The sequence below is a fragment of the Suricata suricatta genome, chromosome X (assembly GCF_006229205.1).
Source record: "Suricata suricatta isolate VVHF042 chromosome X, meerkat_22Aug2017_6uvM2_HiC, whole genome shotgun sequence".
In the NCBI taxonomy this organism is placed as follows: domain Eukaryota; kingdom Metazoa; phylum Chordata; class Mammalia; order Carnivora; family Herpestidae; genus Suricata; species Suricata suricatta.
This window is the reverse complement of record NC_043717.1, coordinates 68,031,220-68,051,885: the sequence shown is the minus strand read 5'-3', so window position 1 is coordinate 68,051,885 and position 20,666 is coordinate 68,031,220. Positions and strand designations below refer to the sequence as shown.

General features: G+C 38.0%; 1 protein-coding gene across 1 annotated transcript in view; it reads right to left on the bottom strand.

Moving 5' to 3' along the window:
- CENPI (centromere protein I) overlaps positions 1 to 18,116 on the bottom strand; it is a 63,908-nt gene extending 45,792 nt beyond the window's left edge. Inside the window, exons 1-4 of the mRNA XM_029930331.1 lie at positions 17,897 to 18,116; positions 16,721 to 16,858; positions 12,629 to 12,747; positions 12,225 to 12,332 (exon numbers count right to left, since the gene is read on the bottom strand). Of these exons, the coding sequence (XP_029786191.1) occupies positions 12,225 to 12,332; positions 12,629 to 12,747; positions 16,721 to 16,858; positions 17,897 to 18,116 (585 nt within the window). The remainder of the gene's footprint in view (positions 1 to 12,224; positions 12,333 to 12,628; positions 12,748 to 16,720; positions 16,859 to 17,896) is intronic.
- Between the last annotated feature and the right edge of the window lie 2,550 nt (positions 18,117 to 20,666).

Below are 20,666 nucleotides of genomic sequence, written 5' to 3'. Positions count from 1 at the left end.
ATGGAAAAATATCTATGCTACTGAGAGTCAGAAGCAAGCTGGAATAGACATTCTTATACCGGACAAACAGGACTTTAAAGTTAACGCAGTACCAAGAGATGAATAAGGGCATTATATAATAGTTATAGGGTCTATCATTCAGGAAGAAGAAACAATTATAAACATCAATGCACCGAATTCGGGAGCACCCAAGTCAATAAAACAATCACAAACAGAAACAATCTTCTTGATAAGAAGGTACTAATTGCAGGGGACTTTAATACCTCACTTAGAGCAATGGATAGATCAACTAGACAGAAAAATCATGAAAGAAACAATGGACCTGAACAACACACTGGACCAGATGGACTTGACAGGTCTATTTAGAACTCTATATCCCAACGTTATGGAATTCACTTTCTTCTCAAGTGCACATGGTACATTCTTCGAGATAGATCTCATACCGGGTCACAAAGCAGCCCTCAATAAATAAAAAAGAATTGAGATCATACCATACATAATTTAAGAACACAGTGCTATGAAACTTGAAACCAATCACAGGGAAAAGTCTGGAAATCCTCCAAAAGCATAGAGATTAAAAAAAATCCTACTAAAAAACAAATGAATCAGCAGGCAATTAGAGAAGACATTAAAAATATATGAAAACAAATAAAAATGAAAACTTCAACAATCCAAACTCTTTGGGATGCAGCAAAGGCAGTTAGTTCTAAGAGGAAAATACATAGCAATACAGGCCTATCTCAAGAAACTAGAAAAAGCGCAAATACAAAATTTAACAACACATCTAAAGGAACTAGAAGCAGAGCAGCAAGAACACCCCACCCAGCAGAAGAAGAGAAATAATAATGATCAGGGCAGAAATAAACAATCCAAAAAGACACTTCAACAGATCAATGAAACCAAGAGTTGGTTTTTTGAAAAAAGAGACAAAATTGATAAACCTTTAGCCAGTCTTCTCAAAAAGAAAAGAGAGGGAACCCAAATAGGAAAAAAGTCACAAATGAAATGGATCTATTACAACCAATTCCTCAAAAATACAAGCAATTATGAGGGAATACTATGAAAAATTATATGCCAATAAACTGGACAACCTAGAAGAAATGGACAAATTCCTAAACACACACACATTACCAAAACTCCAACAGGAAGAGATAGAAAATCTGAACAGTCCCATAACTAATGAATAAATTGAATCAGTTACCAAAAATCTCCCAACAAGTAAGAGCCCTGGACCAGATGGCTTCCCTGGGGAATTCTACCAGACATTGAAATCAGAGTTAATACCCATTCTTCTCAAACTAATACAAAAATTAGAAAGAGAAGGAAAACTTCCGGTCTCGTTCTACAAAGCCAGCATCAGTTTAATTTCCAAACCAGAGAGAGACCCCACAAAATAAGAGAAAACTGTAGGCCAATATCCCTGATGAATATGGATGCAAAAATCTTCAACAAGATACTAGCAAATCAAATTCAACAGCATATAAAAAGAATTATCCACCATGACCAAGCAGGATTCATTCCTGGGTTGCAGGACTGGTTTAATATTTGCAAATCAATCAATGTGATACATCACATTAACAGAAGAAAAGATAAGAACCATATGATCCTGTTGACAGATGTAGAAAGAATTTCACAAAATACAGCATCCTTTCTTAGTAAAAACCCTCAAGAAAGTCGGGATAGAAGAAACTTACTTAAACATCATTAGAACCATTTATGAAAAGTCCACAGAAAATATCATCTTCATTTGGGAAAAACTGAGAGCTTTCCCCGTGAGATCAGGAACTAGACAGGGATGTCAACTCTCACCACTGTTGTTTAACGTAATGCTGGAAGTCCTAGCATCAGCAATCAGACAACAAAATGAAACAAAAAGCATCAGAATTGGCAAAGATAAAGTCAAACTATCACTTTTCACAGACGACATGACAGTCTACATGGAAAACCTGACAGACAACCGAAAGTTGGCTAGAATTGATCCATAATTCAGCAACGTTGCAGGGTACACAATCAATGTAGAAAATTTGGTTGCATTTTTATACACCAATAATAAAGCAACAGAAAGAGAAATCAAGAAATTGATCCTGTTCACAATTGCACGAAAAACCATAAAATACAAAGGAATATACCTAATCAAAGATATAAAAGACCTGTATGATGAGAACTATAGAAAACTTATTAAGGAAATTGAAGAAGACACAAAGAAATGGAAAAACATTCCATGCTCACAGATCAGAAGAATAAACAAAGTGAAAATGTCATTATTACCCAAAGCAATCTACATATTCAATGCAATGCCAATGAAAATTGCACCAGCATTTGTCTCAAAGCTAGAACAAACTACCCTAAAATCTGCATGGAACCACAAAAGACCCCAAATAGCCAAAGTAATATTGAAGAAGAAAACCAAAACAGGAGGCATCACAATCCCAGACTTTATCCTCTACTACAAAGCTGTCATCATCAAGACAGTCTGGTATTGGCACAAACACACACACATAGACCGATGGAATAGAAAAGAGAACCCAGAACTGGACCCACAAATGTAAGGCCAATTAATCTTTGACAAAGCAGGAAAGAGTATCCAATGGAAAAAAGACAGCCTCTTTAGCAGGTGATGCTGGGAGAACTGGACAGCAACATGCAGAAGAATGAAACTAGACCACTTTCTTACACCACACACAAAAATAAACTCAAAATGGCTGAAGGATCTGAATGTGAGACAGGAAACCATCAAAACCCTTGAGGAGAAAGTAGGAAAACAGCCTCCTTGAATCAGCCGCAGCAATTTCTTACTGGACACATCTCCAAAGGCAAGGGAATCAAGAGCAAAAATGAACTATTGGGACCTTATCAAGATAAGAGGCTTCTGCACAGCAAAGAATACAAACAATAAAACTAATAGGCAACTGACGGCATGGGAAAAGATAGTTGCAAATGACATATCAGATAGAGAGCCAATATCCAAAATCTATAAGGAACTCATCAAATTTCACAACTGAAAATGAATAATCCAGTGTAGAAATGGGCAGAAGACATGAATAGACACTTCTTCAAAGAGGATATCCAGAAGGCCTACAGGCACATGAAACGATGCTCAACATCACTCATCATCAGGGAAACACAAATCAAAACCACACTGAGATACCACCTCATGCCAGTCAGAGTGGCTAAAATGAACAAATCAAGAGACTATAGATGCTGGCGAGCATGTGGAGAGATTGGCATGCTCCTACACTGTTGGTAGCAATGTAAACTGGTGCAGCCGCTCTGGAAAACAGTGTGGAGACTCCTCAAAAATCTATCCATAGAACTCCCCTATGACCCAGCAATAGCACTGCTAGGGATTTACCCAGGGGATACAGAAGTGCTGAGGCATAGGATCACATGTACCCCAATGTTCATAGCGGCACTTTCTACAATAGCCAAATCATGGAAAGAGCCTAAATGTCCATCAACTGACTAATGGATCAAGAAGATGTAGTTTATATACTCAGTGGAATAGTACATGGCAATGAGAAAGAATGCAATCTGGCCATTTGTAGCAACGTGGACGGAACAAGAGGGTATCATGCTAAGTGAAATACATCAGGTAGAGAAGGACCGATACCGTATGTTTTCACTCATATGTGAAACAGGAGAAACCTAACAGAGGGGGACCATACTGGAGGGGAGGGGAAGGGGAAAAATAGTTAAGGAGGGTGAGGGAGGCAATCCATAAGAGACTATTAAATACTGAGAAAAATCTTGAGGGTTGATGGGGGATAGGGCAGAGGCAAAAATGGATGATGGGTATGGAGGAAGGCAGTTGCTGGAATGAGCACTGGGTTTTAATGGAAACCAACTTGACAATAAACTATCATTAAAAAAAAATAACAAAAACCATATGAGGTTAAGAGAGATGTCAAAGGTAAAGAAGAGTGAATCACATACTACTCATCATTCATCCACTCCTGTGTACCAGAGGGATAACCATTAATTTCAGTTGTTACTTCAAGGTACTGCTCTTTCATTCTTGTATAGAAGCCTTCCTCTGACACACAGTCCAACCGACTTCACTACCTCCAACTTACCTATTCCTTATCTGCTCACTACTTACCTCTTAGTAACTTCTGAAAGTTCACTGAGGACTTACACATCTGACTCCGTGTTCTACTCTAACCCTAATCCAATAGCATGTCAGAAAATTTTAATGTCTAGATCAACAAATCACCTTGTCATTAAAGCTTCTTGATCTTCTCAATTCCAATTACCTGATCACCATGTATGGAATTATTGTATATTACTAAAAACCAGTGAATTGTATACCTTGAGTAGATAGATTGCATGATATGTGAATTATATCTCAATAAACCTGTTCTTAAAAAGTACCCAGAGAGAAAAGAAGAAATGACAGATTACAATTATATAGACTCAAAACAATGGAAAGGAGGAGCCAGGGAATAATATTATCAATGTCCTGAGGGAATTTAACTGTCACCCTAGAGTTCTACACACATATAAATCAACTTTCAAGAACAAGGGCACTCTATAGACATTTTCAGACAATGACAGTTTACTATCAAATGATTCTCACTGAAAGAATATTCTAAAGGATATACTACACAGGAAAATGGTCTCAGATTTAAGGTCTGAGATTCAAAAACAAATGGTGAGCAAAGATATTGGTAAATATATGGACAAATCTAAACAAACATCAACTAACTGAAGGTTGAAGGGGGAGAGGGAGGGGGAAAAGAGGTGGTGGTGATGGAGGAGGGCACTTGTGGGGAAGAGCACTGGGTGTTGTATGAAAACCAATTTGACAATAAACTATTAAAAAATAAAAATAAACAAACATCAACTATGAAGATAATAATGATGTCATCTTCATGGGAGTGTGGAAAAGGGTGGAGAAGAATGAACTAGAACTAAACCAGACAATAGCATATAATCTAGGAGGGGTGTGATCAGAGGTAAACATTCTTAGGTCCTTGCCTTATTTAAGATGAAGGAAAAGATACTGGTTATCTTTAGACTCTAAGAAAAACCATATTAGAAATTGAGAAAAATATAAATGTTTATTAATTCATTAAAAAATAATATGCCCATCACATGCTAACAAATATGACATATTCTATGAGAAATAACTATATTTGCCAAAAGAAAAATAGTAGGAAGAGTGACACTGTTGTACATTTTATAATAAATATGCATGTTAAAATATATACAATAACACCTAAAAGAACACACACAGAACGTATAACTAACTTCCAAACAAGAATAGGAGGAAACCACAATCAATCGAAAATAACAGAGAAAAAGGGGGGAAAAGCAGAAGAAAAGCCAATCATTTGGAAAGCTTCAAATAAGATCTTTGAGTTAATTCCTCGCATATCAATAATCACTAAAGAGGTAATTGTCTAGGTTAAAGACAAAAATCAACAAACAGGATTTAAAAATAAAAGCTAGTTATATGCTATTCAAAAGAGGCATCTAAGACATGAAGACAAAAAAAAAAGATATAAAACCCCAAAAGATGGAAATATACCAAGCAACCACTAGCTGAAATAAAGCCAGTGGCACAATGTCAATCTCATATAAAACAGACTAAAACAAAAATAATTTCTAATAACAAAGAGTTATGATGTTTATTCATTTTTGAGAGGGGGGAGGAGGAGAGAGGGGAGAGAGAAAATACCAAGCAGGCTCTGCACTCAGAGCAGAGCCCGATGGGCTCAATCTCACGACAGTGAGATTATGATGTGAGCTATATCGAGTCAGACGCTTAAGCAACTGAGCCACACCAAAGTTATTCCATAACAGATTTGATTCATCACCCAGGCAACCCTAAGAGTTACTCTATAGTAACAGGTTTGATTAATCAGATAAGAAAACTATAATTGGGCATACGCCTAATAACAGATTCAAACTATATAAAGCAAAAATGGACAGAACTTTATAGAAAAACTCACAAATCTGCCATCACATTGGACGATTTTCAACATACTTTATTCCATAATTGATAGACTGGCAGCAACAATAAAAAATCCATAAGGAAACAGAAAATGTCAGTTCCAATAACCCTCATTCCCTCACTCTACATTAACAACTCTCTCGCCATAGTCACTCTGAATCTTATCACACTGAACCATCCCCTCCTGAAAACCTTAAACTCCAATGCAACAAGTTCCTATTATTTCAGCTTTTAATCCCACTACAGATCTTGACAATCACCATGGCATCCCAACCTCAGCTGTGTATGTTCCCAATCTGCCCTCTTGTCTTCACCTTCTTCCACTTTCTTTCTAGATTCCCTGATCTATCAGCTCAATCACGCTCTTGCATCCTTATCTGACCTATCCTTTGCATATTAGTAACTATGCCCTCTAACCACACCTGGGCATTAAAAACTTCTGTCTAATCATCTCCTACTCCCATTTCCATCAGAAACTATTTCAAAGTTTATACTGTCTCCTCAAACATAGTACTTTATCTTCCCCTCTTCACTGTTAGCAGAAGACTTTGCCTCCTACTTGAGTGAAAAATTGAAAAAAACTTTACCAAGACCACTGGGTAGGAACTCCCTCAATTGTGTCCCTTACTAATCCACACATTTATTACCATCAATGCCCTTATTGTCAGGAGAGTTATCTTGCTTCCTACAGAAAACAAATTACTATAATTTTAACTCTGATCCCTAGTCTTATTTTGATGCCTCTCTCCTGTACCCCCATAGAACTCTGTGGATACTATGATAGAATTTATCACCTTGTACATATCTTTTCCCCTACTACCTTTAAAGATCTTCCAGGCTAAGTCTCTTACTAGGTAGCTTATCTCAACAAAGTTATTTAACTTTTCCATGCCTCAGTCGTCTCTTCTCTATAAAGGTAATGATGTAATTTTTCCGTAAATACTTGCTCTAGTCATGTGACTCTGGGTAATTATTTGACTTCTTTGTGCCTCAAGACTTCTCATCTCTAAAATAGGTATAAAAAGGGGCACCTGGGTGGCTCAGTCAATTGAGTGTCTGACTTTGGCTCAGGGCATGATCTCATGGTTCATGGGTTCAAGCCCCACATCAGGCTCTGTGCTAACAGCTCAGAGCCTGAAGCCTGCTTCGGATTCTGTGTCTCCCTCTCTCTCTTCCCTGCCCTCACTCACACTCTGTCTCCCTCTCAAAAAAAAATTAAATAAAACAGGGACAGCTGGGTGGCTCAGTCAGTTAAGCATCCAACTTCAGCTCAGGTCGTGATATCACAGTTCATGGGTTCCAGCCCCACATCGAGCTCTATGCTGACAGCTCAGAGTCTGGAAGAGCCTGCAGCCTGCTTCAGATTCTGTCTCTCTCTCTCTGCTCCTCCCCTGCTCATACTCTGTGTGTGTCTCTCTCTCTCAAAATAAACACTAAAAAATAATATAAAAAATAAAATGTTAAAAAATTTTTAAGTAATAAAATAGGGATAAAAGCATATACCTTTAAGGTTGTCAAGAGACTTAAATGGGTTAAAACTACATTTTATCTGGTGTATATTTTATACTTACAGCACATTTCAGTTTGGCCCAGCTACATTTCCAGTGTTCATTAGTCACATGAGGTTAATGGCTACCCTACTGGACAGCACAAGTACAGAAAATAGTAGGTGCTCAATAAATATTTTTTTTAAACTAAGCTCTACACCCAACATGGGGCTTGAACTCATGACCCTGAGTTCAAGTCACATGTTCCACTGACTGAGCCAGCCAGGTGACCCTCAGTATTTTTTTAAAGGCATACTGATTGAAGAACACAAAAAACTTTCAGAACCCCAGGACCAGAAAAAAATACTTTACATAATCTAATATTTTTACATTTTAAATCTCTGAAAATAGGACTAATCTTATAATTGACATCATGTGACAGCTTTAATGGCAGCACTTTTTAATAGTGGTTCATAAGATAATGATGTATCTTACAACTGATGCCATCTCAGAATTGATAAAATAACTGTATATAAAGCACTGAGTGCCCAGCATATAAGCCTCACATAAATTAATTATGAGGTCTTACTCATATTTGTATTCTAAATTCTAAATTCAATGTCTGGCATAGTATGCAGTTAATAAATGTTCATTAAGTGAATTTCTACAGGATGCCTTGTGCTCTCAAACTTTGTACATCTAAATCCAAATCTATTATATGCCTTCCAAAACTACCTCCCTTCCTTTTATGGTCAAAGGTATCATCATTCTGAGCCGTGCTGACTTAAGAAACTCAGATCTTTATCTCCTGATCCTTTCCTTAATCCACTTTAGGTACCAGATCCTGTCAATTCTTCTTTTATAATTTCCCCTAAAAATCTGTCCTTTCATTTTGTCATCCCTACTACCACCTGCTTAGTTTAGGACAGTGGTTCTCCAACCTTTAAGTCTCAAGACTTCACATTCTTAAAACTTAGAGGATCCTAAAGAGCTTTTATTTATCTGGTTTACATCTATTGATATCTACTCTATTAGAAATTAAAACTGAGAAATTTAAAAATGGTTATTAATCCATTAAAAATAATAAACCCATTACATGCTAACATAAATGACATATTTTATGAAAAACAACTCATTTTCAAAAAAAAAGGACTAGAGTGATGTTTTAGACCTAAGAGAATACAGCTGGATTCTCTGCTTCAGCACTAAACCTAGTATATTGTTTTAATTGAAGTACATGAAAAAAAATCCAGCCTCAGAGGTATGTAGTTGGAAAAGAAAGGAATATGTTAATAAACCTTTCATAAACTGTGCATATTAGTCTGAATAAGTCTCTTAAGGGTTAGCTCCAATGTGGAATCTGAAACCTTATCAATGAACTCTTTGTACTGTTCTATTAAAATTCACTGGTATATGAAATTAAAGTCTATTAAAAACATTAAAAAATTAGTCTGTTGGAAAAGTATTAAATAAATAAATAAAATTCATTGTATATCTTGCATTTTGAATGGATCTTTTACCCATGTACAATTTTATAACATCGTACTTAGTCATCTGGAAAAGATTGGTTTATTGAGTTATACCAAGCTTCCAAATATTGACACATTTCATTATAAGTCATATTTATTATTATTGTTACCAATCTCATCAGAAAAGTTTAAGTACTGGGAAGCTGTTAAGTTCACAGTGGTAGATACAAATTTTCCAAACTCACAATTTTCACCTGAAAGCTCAAATCAGTGGCAACAAATATTTCAGGCTGTTTCCTTTGAAATGACAGGCTGGCTTTTTATTTTTGAGACAATATCTGCCAAATTCCCACGTCTGAATAACCGCAGTTTAAATGTCAGTCATTCACGTAAAAATGGTATTCCATGAAGAAAGCAGCTACTTTAACTCACAACTCAATCACATACGTGCTATTCCTCAGGACAACAATTGTACTTTAGTACACAGAAGGGATTTATTTGTAATTCCCATTTCATCACACAGAATATTAAAAACATGTCTCAAAGGTTGAAATTTAATGATTAATAATGCATTAATTTTTACTGCTTCATTTGATCCCAAATGAAGAGAAACTAGCATTTTTGTTTTTTATGACAGTGAAGAATAAAATAACCATTAATAAGGTTTGGCCCCAGTGCCATGATTCTTGCTAAGGCACCCCAGAAGTTTTTAATTATTTTTTAATGTTTATTTGTTTTTGAGTTAGAGAGACAGAGCATGAGCTGGGGAGGGGCAGAGAGAGAGGGAGACTCAGAATTGAAGCAGGCTCCAGGCTCTCGGCTGTCAGCACAGAGCCCGATGCTGTCTCCGAGCTGTCAGCACAGAGCTCAAACTCAGGAACCATGAGACCATGACCTGAGCCGAAGTCAGATGCTTAATCGACTGAGCCACTGAGGCACCCCTCAGGAACCAGCAGTTTTATTCACTATTACTTTATAGCACCATCAGGGCAAATGTCAACACAATGAAAATAGCAGATAACATCTTGACATTGCTATGAAAATAATTTTGACCTTTCAGAACTCCTAAATCAGAGAGCCTCAAGGGGCCCAAATTATATTTGAGAATTGCTAGTCTAGGACTTCATCACTTTATACCTGGATTATCATGTTAGTCTCCTAACTATTCTTCCCAACACTAGCCTTTATCATTCATATTGTTTGGCATTATTAAACACAACTTCTGACAATTCTGCTTCCAATATGTTCTGCCCAAAAATCATCACTGATTTCTCCATTGGATAGAGGATAAGGTTCAAATTCTTTAGCATCACCTTAAGACCTCTACTACAATCTTTCCTCATCCAACTTTTTCAGCCCTCCTTCCACCACTGCCCAACACAACTGTAGTTAAGTGAGACAGATCCATTGAAGTTCTCTGGGAACAAAATTTACACAGTTCACAACTTTGCTTAAAATGTTCCTGTCATATAAAATAATCTTTCCTTTTATCAAATCTTACATCCTATACAACCTTCAAGGCTTAGCTTGACGCCCACATACTTTATTTATGATGCTTTTTCTAATCACTCTGGTTTACAATGTTGTCTTCCTTTTTGGAAATATCACAGCAATTATTATCCCCACATTATCATATATTGTGTTTCATAATTTAACTCTAGTTGTTATTTAACTTTACGTGCTTTCCTTAATTTCCAAATTGGATTTTAAATCCCCGGAATACAGAAGCTCTCTGCTAAACTTTGAATCTTCTATGGTGCTTAATACAATGCAACAAATCCAGTGAAAACATCAATTTTTAAAAGTGAAATCAATGAATGAATTCCCTTTCCAAAGGCAAGAGGAATTTGGTTAAATGAATGAATCACATGGTCTATGAACTACTGATGGTCCTTGAAAGTCTTCCAGGTGGACAGTAGATTGACTTCTTAGAGTTATTAATGTTTCCAAGGGGAATAATTATGTTATTTCATCAAAATCAGTCCACTAGCATCTCATCAAAAGCAATCCTCTCCTTCTCATTAATTCTGATGAGATTTTTGCAGTGTTGATCAAGAAAATGTAGAATAAGTGACCCACAGGACCCTGTTGAAGTGGTTTTAAAGGGAAAAGATGGCAAGCACTGCCCCAAATTAGCAGAGACTCCAATGTGGAGTCAATGCTATCTGTAACATTTTATTTCCTTAAAAGAAAATATAAAACAAATATGGTAAAAACTGTGTACTTTCTAATATGAAAAACAGATGTTATGTTATGCTTTATACTTTTCTATATGTTTGACATATTTTTTTATTTTTTAATGTTTCTTTAAATTTTTTCAATGTTCATTTTTGAGAGAGAGAGACAGCACAAGCAGGGGAGGGGCAGAGAGGGAGACACAGAACCCTAAACAGGCTAACGGCTCTGAGCAGTCAGCACAGAGCCCGATACAGGGCTCGAACTCATGTGCTGTTAGATCATGACCTGAGCTGAGGTCAAATGCTCAACCAACTGAGCCACTCAGGTGCCCCTGTTTTTTTCAATGTTTATTATTTATTTTTTGAGAAAGAGAGACAGAGACAGAGTGTGAGCCAGGGAGGGGCAGAGAGAGAGGGAGACACAGAATCCGAAACAGTCTCCAGACTCCAAGCTGTCAGCACAATGTGGGGCTCAAACTCATGAACTGTGAGATCATGACCTGAGCTGAAGTTGGAGGCTTAACCAACTGAGCCACCTGGGTGCTGCTGACTTTTTTAAAATAAGGAAAACCAGGGGCACCTAGGCTGTTCAGTTAGTTAAACGTCCAATTCTAGCTCAGGTCATGATCTCACAGTTCATAAGTTCAAGTCTCACATTAGGCTCTCTGCTGTTGACACAGACCCCACTTTGGATCCTCTGTCTCCCTATCTCTCTGCCCTTCCCTTGCTTACTTGCTTGCCTGGGCTCTCTCTCTCTCTTCCTCTCTCTCTCCCAATAAACAAACTTAAAAAATATTTAAAATAAGGAAAAGGAAGGTGCCAAGGTGGCTCAGCCAGTTGAGCATCCAACTCTCAGTTTTGGCTCAGGTCACAATCTCAAGGGTTCATGAGTTTGAGCCCTGTGTCTGACAGCACAGAGCATGCTTGGGATTTCTCTCTTTCTGCCCCTCCCTGGTTCATGTCCATGTGTGCTCTGCCTCACTCGCTCTCTCAAATAAATAAACCAATTTTTAAAAATAAGTAAAAATTAAATAAGGAAAAACACACTGTGTGGCACTTTGAAGCATGTACCATGCATCAATATACAAAAGCATACCGTTTGATTGATCCATGATATTGTCCAAGTTTTACTCACCAGTGCATCATCTTGCAATGAAGCAAAAAAGAAGCCATAGAGTAAGTTAATTTGCTCCTTGTGATCAATGAAGTCAAACATAGCAACCAGCCAACGATAAAAAAGTACCTATCAAGAGACAAAACGCTTATCTTTAGAGAAATGTAACTGGCACAGTAGAGAGCTTAATTGCCCACTCAGGGCTGTTTTAGAAGCCTCTAGCACAAAGTAGGATAATTTGTGCTAGAAATATTATTTCTCAGTAAAAATTTCTGCTTGAGCAGAGTCCGTGCATCAATTTATATTGTTCCAAAACCACAGGCTTTCCACAAAAGGCCACTGCCATTACTTCATAAGTGGCTCTTCTTTGCCAGCCCTTAAGTGGTTCTGAAGGACTTATTATCAAAGTGTTTGAAAAAGATTACCTTGGTGCTACCAGAACATTTGCCAACACAAAGCCAGGAGATCGCCTTAACCACCGAATCTTCTGACACTAGAGTTGCTGGAATCATGCACTTCAATATCCGAGTGTTCACAGCATTTCCTGGAAAGCAGACAAAACTCCAAATTAAACTGCATTTTAGAATCCTATCATTTTACTATTATTCACTTAGTCAAAAAAATCTCACTGTATACTGAAGGCAATAAACACAGTGAGTAATATTTAATAGATATCATCATTTCAAAACATAGTTTCAAGCAAAAATATACCTTTAACTTCTAATATAAACTATAAAGGCAATTCTTTGACTCTATATTTGTCTTTAAAAAGGAAGGATGAGTACAGGGTCTCTCTTTGGGGTGATAAAAATGGTTGGGAATTAGGGAGTGGTGATGCTTATACAACTCCGTGAATATGCTAAAAAAATTCCTGAATTACATACTTGAACAGTGAATTTTATGGTATGTGAATTATACTTCAAAAACAGTCTTGCAGGAAAATCTCAAAGTTTATTTTTTATTTCATTCTTATTTTTAATGGCACAATAAATTCTGACTTATTTAAAGCTACTAACAGACATCTTGCATGAGCTGCTTCATTTAAGAATAAATATATTTGTTTTCTCCATCCCTCCCCCAAAGTGGGGGAGACAGCAGAATAAAACACCTATTCTTGGAATTAGTTGGCAGTAATATTCTATCTTGGTCTAATCTTTCCATCATGCTCTCTGGCTTCCATGTATTCTTCCATCTGGTAATAGAAGTGATGCTGCAAATAGCTTTGTATATACCCTATATCAATTTCTGCCTATGAAGGTTTTAAGAATTAAATGCATATCTCATCAATTTTTTGGTATGTAAACATTGCTTCATTTGCATTATAATGTGGTAATCACAACCAGTCACTGAAAAAACAACTGTTCTCAACTTCTCATGCAAACAGAATTTTCAAAAACATCTTGGATGCATGCGTCTTTAACCACTGTTTCACATGCATTACAGTGCTGATCACATCCATTCACTGTAATAACACAGTTCTCAACTTCTGTAAGTAGCATTCTTAGAAATATCTTATACGATTTGTTTTAGATGTATTCTAGCATGATGATCACATCCATCCATGGAAATAACACTGATCTTAAGTTGGCCCACAAGCAGCATTCTCAGAAATATCTTACACACATCTTATTTTTCCTGAGAGAGAAGGCCTCCTTTTATTTTTTAATATTTTAAATGAAAATTGTATATATTTAAGATGTACAGCATATGATATGCATATACATAGTGAAATAATTACTACAGCCAAGATAATTTACATATTATCTTCTCAAATTGTTACCATTTTTTTGTGTGTGGTGAGAGGACCTGAAATCTATTCTCTTACCAAATTTCCAGTATTCAGTACAATATTATTAACTATTGGGGCACCTGGGTGGTTCAGCCAGTTGAGCATCTGACTTTGGCTCAGGTCCTAATCTCACCGTTCGTGAGTTCGAGCCTCACATTGTGCTCTGTGCGGAGCTCTGTGTGTGTCTCTCTCTCAGTCCCTCCCCCACTCAAACAATCTCTCTCTCTCTCTCTCTCAAATATAAACAAACATTAAAAAAATTTTTTAAAGTATTGTTAACTATAATCATCATGCTGTACATTAGGTCTCTAAATTTATTCATTCTACATAGATCTCAATTTCTACCCCACCATTCTGTGGAGAAGGAAGGAAGCAGTGATGGCAGGTGATGAATCACAAGAATAAAAATCTCTCTATCCCACTATGGTTCCTTGTTTTCATTTCTCTTTTCTCCCCTACTCCCATCCCCAACTCTTCTAAAGTTTAAAACAGTCTGAACACTAATGCTTTGCACATGTACCAAATTCAAAGAGTGAATTCAATAGACTCAATAGTTACTTCTCAGCAACTTTTTAATTTATAAAGTATCTGAAGTCCTTTTTTTTTTTAAGTTTATTTATTTTGAGAGTGCGCAAACGGGAAGGGCAGAGAGGGAGAGATGGAATCTCAAGGAGGCTCTATGCTATCAGCGCAGAGCCCAATGGAGGCTCAATCTCATGAACCATGAGGTCATGACCTAAGCCGAAATCCAGACTCAGATGCTTAACTGACAGCACCCCGAAATCCTTTTGTACTTAACTATGACATTTCTAGCACATAGGCCCCTGAATATGCATTTCAACTTGGCAAAAGAGCTATATGTAAAGATATAGTAGTGATGGAGGGTATCACAGAAATAATGAAAAGGAGAAAAAACAATAAAGGAGGCCACAATTGACATCTCTAATTGCAGCTTAACAGAAGAATGAAAAGTTAGAATAGAAAGCAAGATATTATTTTTTAAATTGTCATATAAAGTTTCCAAGGATGAGGCATCCATTTGCCACAAGATCTGGCAAACATTATGAAAACCTTCTAACCATTACTTTCCAAGATTTCAAAAAAAAAGAAATTCCAAAATAGAAAACACTTGTACATTCCATACATGTTTTAAGGGAAGAAGGAAAATAGAGGATTCACAATAGACACTTATCAGTTAAACATGAATTTCTGGAGGGGCGTCTGGGTGGCTTAGTCGGTTAAGTGTCCAACTTTGGCTCAGGTCATGGTTTTATGGTTCGTGAGTTCAAGATCCCCATCAGGCTCTGTGCTGACAGCTCAGAGTCTGGACCCTGCTTAAGATTCTGTGTCTCCCTCTCTCTGCCCCTCCCCCACTTGCTTGCATGCACATGCTTTCTTGCTGTCTCTCTCTCAAACATAAATAAAACATTAAAAAAATTAAACATGGATTCCTGGAGAGATATTAGAACCAAAAAATCTAGGGGCACCTGGGTGCCTCAGTCAATTAATTGTCCAACTTCAGCTCAGGTCATGATTTCGCAGTTCATGAGTTCAAGCCCCAGGTCAGGCTGTGTTCTGACAGTTCAGAGCTTGGAGCCTACTTTCAATTCTGTGTCTCTGTCTTCCTCTGCCCCTCCCACACTCACACTCTGTCTCTCTCTCTGTGACTCAAAAATAAATAAAACATTAAAAAATAAAAGAACCAAGAAATCTGAAACCACTTACAGAAGGAGCCAATTTTATCAGGTCAAATTTAACTTTGTGGGAACACACAGAGAATTAATCAAGTAAAAGTAGAGAACTAAAATACCTAGGAGTCATATTTTGATTTCAGCCCGTAATGTTATTGCTTTAAAACATACACCACTGAAAACATGATGCTAGGGTATATACAAAGGAACCCAATATGCAAGAGCCAGGAAATAGTACATAAAACAACCAGTTTTGATAGATGTCTTAACAGTTCAAAACAAAGTAGAAAGCCCAATAGCAGTGTGGTACAGTATAAACACTAGAAGGGGAGTTAGGAGATCTAAGTTCCCCAGTTCTAACTATGACATTAAGCCAGTCTCTTTATCCACTCTGAATCTCAGTTTCCTCACCTTTAAAATGAGGAAGTTGAAGGCTTTAAATACCTTCTGAGTCTGAATTTGGATGAGAGTTAGGTTAAAAAGTTCTTCTCAAGTAAAAAAGAATACTGGTCAGGTGTTATTTCTTTCTAAGAACCTCTCCTCCTCCATTCGAAATGCACTTAGAAGAGGAAAGGAAGCATTTCCACAAAAGCAAAAGCATACTGACTGTTAGATCATAGACGCTGTAAAGGAGGCAGTATCAAAAGGGACTTGTCATAGGTAAGTGAACATAAAAGCAATGAAATAGATCAAATGATCTCTTAAGCTGCTTTCTAGCAGCATTATTTAAAGTACTATCTATGCTTCTTAAGAGAAATACTAAAAATGACTCCCATATATTTGGTGATAAGATTCTATACATTCTATTTATAAAGATATGTGATAACTAACCATTCTCAACATATGCACACAGAAACTTTTGGATCATAAGGTAGCATGAACACAAGAATGGTCCATTTTATAATCTTACCAGACTGGCTTCATGAAGAGAATAGTACAAATATAGAACCACAACTGATACCAATAAACAATCTAATTCAACGTCTGGAAGGCAAAACTAACTGCAGACTGATGACAAATGTATTCCCTTGACATACCAAATTTGCCACTAAGTGCCACATTTAATAGAATGTCAATTCCTTCTGGAGCTAACCCACTCTTCCAAGCCACATTTTCCACAGTTCTGAAGTGTTTTTCCAAGGTTTTATCCTTCATCTGTGAAGTTTTAACAGGACCTATAAAAAGGAACAATATTAAATAGTGGGACCTTAAAATTGTTTCAGTCTTCAACCTCAACAGTTGCAACTTGGGATACTGTAAATAAATATCTTTATGTTAGAAATGTCTTCCCCAAAACATTTGAAAGCCTTTAAAATTCTAGAATATTTAACAGCAGTGGAGCAATGGCACCTTCAGTGAGGAAAGCTGAATCGTGCCCTGGCATTCCTGCTCTAAAGTAACTAAAAGCACTGAACTTAGACTATAAGCTGATTCCATACTAAGGCAGTAGTTCCCAAACTCTGTTGCAAATTGGAATCACCTAAGGAGCCTTTTAAAAATCGTAATTCCCAGACTGCATTCCACACCAATAAAATTAGAATGTCTAAGAGTGGATGCCAGGCATCAATGTTTTTTTTTTTTTAAAGATTCTCAGATAATCCCAATGTGCAGCAGTTTGGAAACGACACTGCCAAGAATTTGTTTTGTTGTTGTATCCCTAGTACCCAGCAAACTGACATTAGTAAGTGCTCAATGAGTGCCTATTAAATAAACAAAAATATGAATGAACAAAAATATGCTTTCCTTTAAAAATCCATAAGGGGGCGCCTGGGTGGCTCGGTAGGTTGAGCGGCCCACAGTTGGTTTTGGCTTAGGTTCAGTTCAGGAGTTCCAGCCCCACATCGGGCTCTGTGCTGATGGTATTGGGTCGCTTGGGAATCTCTCACTCTGCCTTTCTCTCTCTCTGCCCCTCCCCTGTTCATGCAGAAACAGAGCGTGAGCAGGGGAGGGGCAGAGAGAGAGAGAGAGACAGACACAGGATCTGAAGCAGGCTTCAGGCTCTGAGCTGTCAGTACAGCTGTCAGCACCCCAATGTGAGGCTCAAACTCAGGAACCATGAGATCATGACTTGAGCCGAAGTCAAATGCTTAACTGACTGAGCTACCCAAATACCCCAACTTAAAAAAATATTTTTAAATTAAAATCCATAAGTAAATGGTGTAGGATAGTTTTTACAGAAATAGAACTTTCATAAGAAAAATTATCTGTCTTACCTTTCTCAAAGTATCTCATTGCTCTTTTCAGATCATCTTCTGCTTCATCATCAACATGTCCATAATCTTTCATAGGATTATCTTGTCCATGTTTCAAGCTGCACTTTGAGTCATTTAGGTTCTCTTCTTCCAAGGCCACGAAATTAGTCTGATAACTATCACTACCTTGTGAAGTCCTCTTTTGTGCCTTAGAGTCCTTAACTCTCTTTTGAGGTGACATTATTGCACATGTTCTATACAGAAAGAAGTATGAAGTTACCATTAAACAGGCAAACCATCCCTTTTTACTGCACAAAGACAGGAACCATATCTGCCTTGTATTCCCAAACATTCAGTACACAATATTTAGCACACAAACAGCATACACAAAAATACCTGACAACCATCTGGGCAACAAACTCCATAGGTTAACTTTCACAGAAAGCTCTGGACCTAAATAGGAATGGGGAGAAACAACTCTCCGAGGTAAGATTCACCAGTTGAACTTGACTTCTTGTAGAAAAAAAGAGTACAAGCAACATAGCAAGCTCTCTTAAAATGGCTCTATCACACAATAAGTCTAAAATTATTCCAACTCATACATTCAATATCACTGTCTCCACTCGCTCCTATTTTTCTCTACCCTCCTTGATTTTCCTTTAATCTTTTATGCTCTCCACTTCGTAAGTGCTAAGTTAAAACTGCACAGTTCAAAAGTCAAAATGGTGACCAAACTAAGGATTCTCACAACAGAATCATTCCCCATTAACTCATGTATTCCATAAATAATTGTTGATCAACTAGATACAAAGCACAGTTCTAGTTACCAGGGATAAAATAACAAAACAATCAAGGTCTCTGCCCTCATGATATTTATGGGGATAGGGTGGGGAGGAATGTGAGAGAGTGGAGTGATACCATTTGATTTGTTGTAAGACCGTTTCAGCTGCAGTGTGGAGAACAAAATGTTAGGGGGTAAAAGTGAAAACGGATCAATTTTTAAAAGTCTTGCAGAAGTCCAAAAGACATATGACTGTAGTCTGAAGTAGGCCTAAAATAGTGGTGGAAGAGGTAGAAAATGACTGTTATGTTTTGGACACAGACTAAGCAAGGCTGTGATAAAAGAACTGGATGTAGGGAAAAAGAAATAGAGGAACCCAGAATGGCTTTTAAGTTTTGGCCTCATATAGGAGAAACTAAGGAAATGGTCAGAAAGACAATTACTCAATCCCACCTCCCTACAACATATGAGGCCAGAGCAGGACAGAAATAGGTGTATCTAACCCAACGGGAGGTTCCAGGTTCTGAGTAGTTTCCTGAGGTCCTAAAAAAGGGCAGGATAGCTGTTTATGACCCCATCCAATTGAACCGTCCCATCGCTTCTCATCAACTCGACCCTTCACAGCCTGCCCCGGCAGAGTGAACTTGGCCATGAAGACTGACACACTAGACAGATACCGGGGCTGGGGAAAAACCCGATCCCAGCCACACCTTGCAGGAGAGTCCTGCTTAGAAACCAGGAGATTCCCTCAGCTTTGAGGGTCCCCGTTTCGCACAGCCTTTAAAAGTACCTCACCTGTTCGAGTCCCGCGTGGGGCTCTGTGCTGACAGCTCAGAGCCTGGAGCCTGCTTCTAATTCTGTGCCTCCCTCTCTCTCTCTCTGCCTCTCCCGTACTCACGCTCTCTCTTTTAAAAAAAAAAAAAAAGGAGGAAAGAAAGAAAGAAGAGAGAGAAAGAAAAGAAAAGTACCCACCTAACACACTCCGCAAATCCTCGGGAACCCAAACACCGCCTCCGGGATTCAAATAAATGGGCCCCGCCCTGCGCATGCGCGTCTGCGGAGACCCAGGCCGCGGCCTGGTGGAGCGGCGCGCTCTGCTGAAGCCTGATTGGTTGGTTTTCAACTCAAGAGCTTGAGGCGGTGCGCGCGCGCCCGCGCGCCAAAGCTGACGTAGACCCAATTCCGGAGAGCTGCTAGCCCCGCCTGCCTCGGGTTCAGACCCGTGGCGTTTGGGCCGTTGCTGCCGGAGCTAGCTGATTGGCTGGCGTTCCTCCTGACCTAATAATGTTTGCCTTTGTTATTTTGCTTGAAACCCGACAATTAGTGTCTCGATTCCTGAATTTAACAACAGCAATTCAGTTATAGTAATCATTTTGCCCCGATTGACCCCAAGTGTCGGGACTTTGTAGAAAATATGAAACCGCAAACTTTGCAATAAAGTCTGTTTCTCCCTTGCTGAACAGGAGACTTAGGTTATGGAGTCTGTGACTTCTGAAACTGTCGCTTTTCCCAGGTGAAGCAAGGGGGTGGGAAGAAAGGACGGCTGGATCAGTCCTCTTTTTACCGAGGTTGGCCAGCCATATCTTACAGGGTTTGCTAGAAACCTGTGTCCTAAGGTGGGTGTGGCACCTTGCATGTAACCTGCCAGACAGCACGTGAAGATTTCTAACTTTGGGGAACCAGTGAGTCTTAAAGAAACTGGCTAAAACAACAACAAAGGCGTAGTTTGAGACTTGAGTTCAGTCCCTACTTTAATCTCTTACTAGAGATTCCTCTAATGAGAGGAAAGGTAAATTGAATGGCTCTCACTGATTTTTTTTTTTTTTGAGGCCAAAACATACCCATAAAATGTAGGCTAAACTGTAGGAGAAAACTGCAATCTTTGGAAGAAATGAAGACTCAAAGATTAAGTTGATATATTTTTGGAAAGATAACAGTAGAAACTACCTCATCTTATATGATGTTCAGAGTACTTCAATGAACCATTTTTAATCATGCATTAGAATTGAA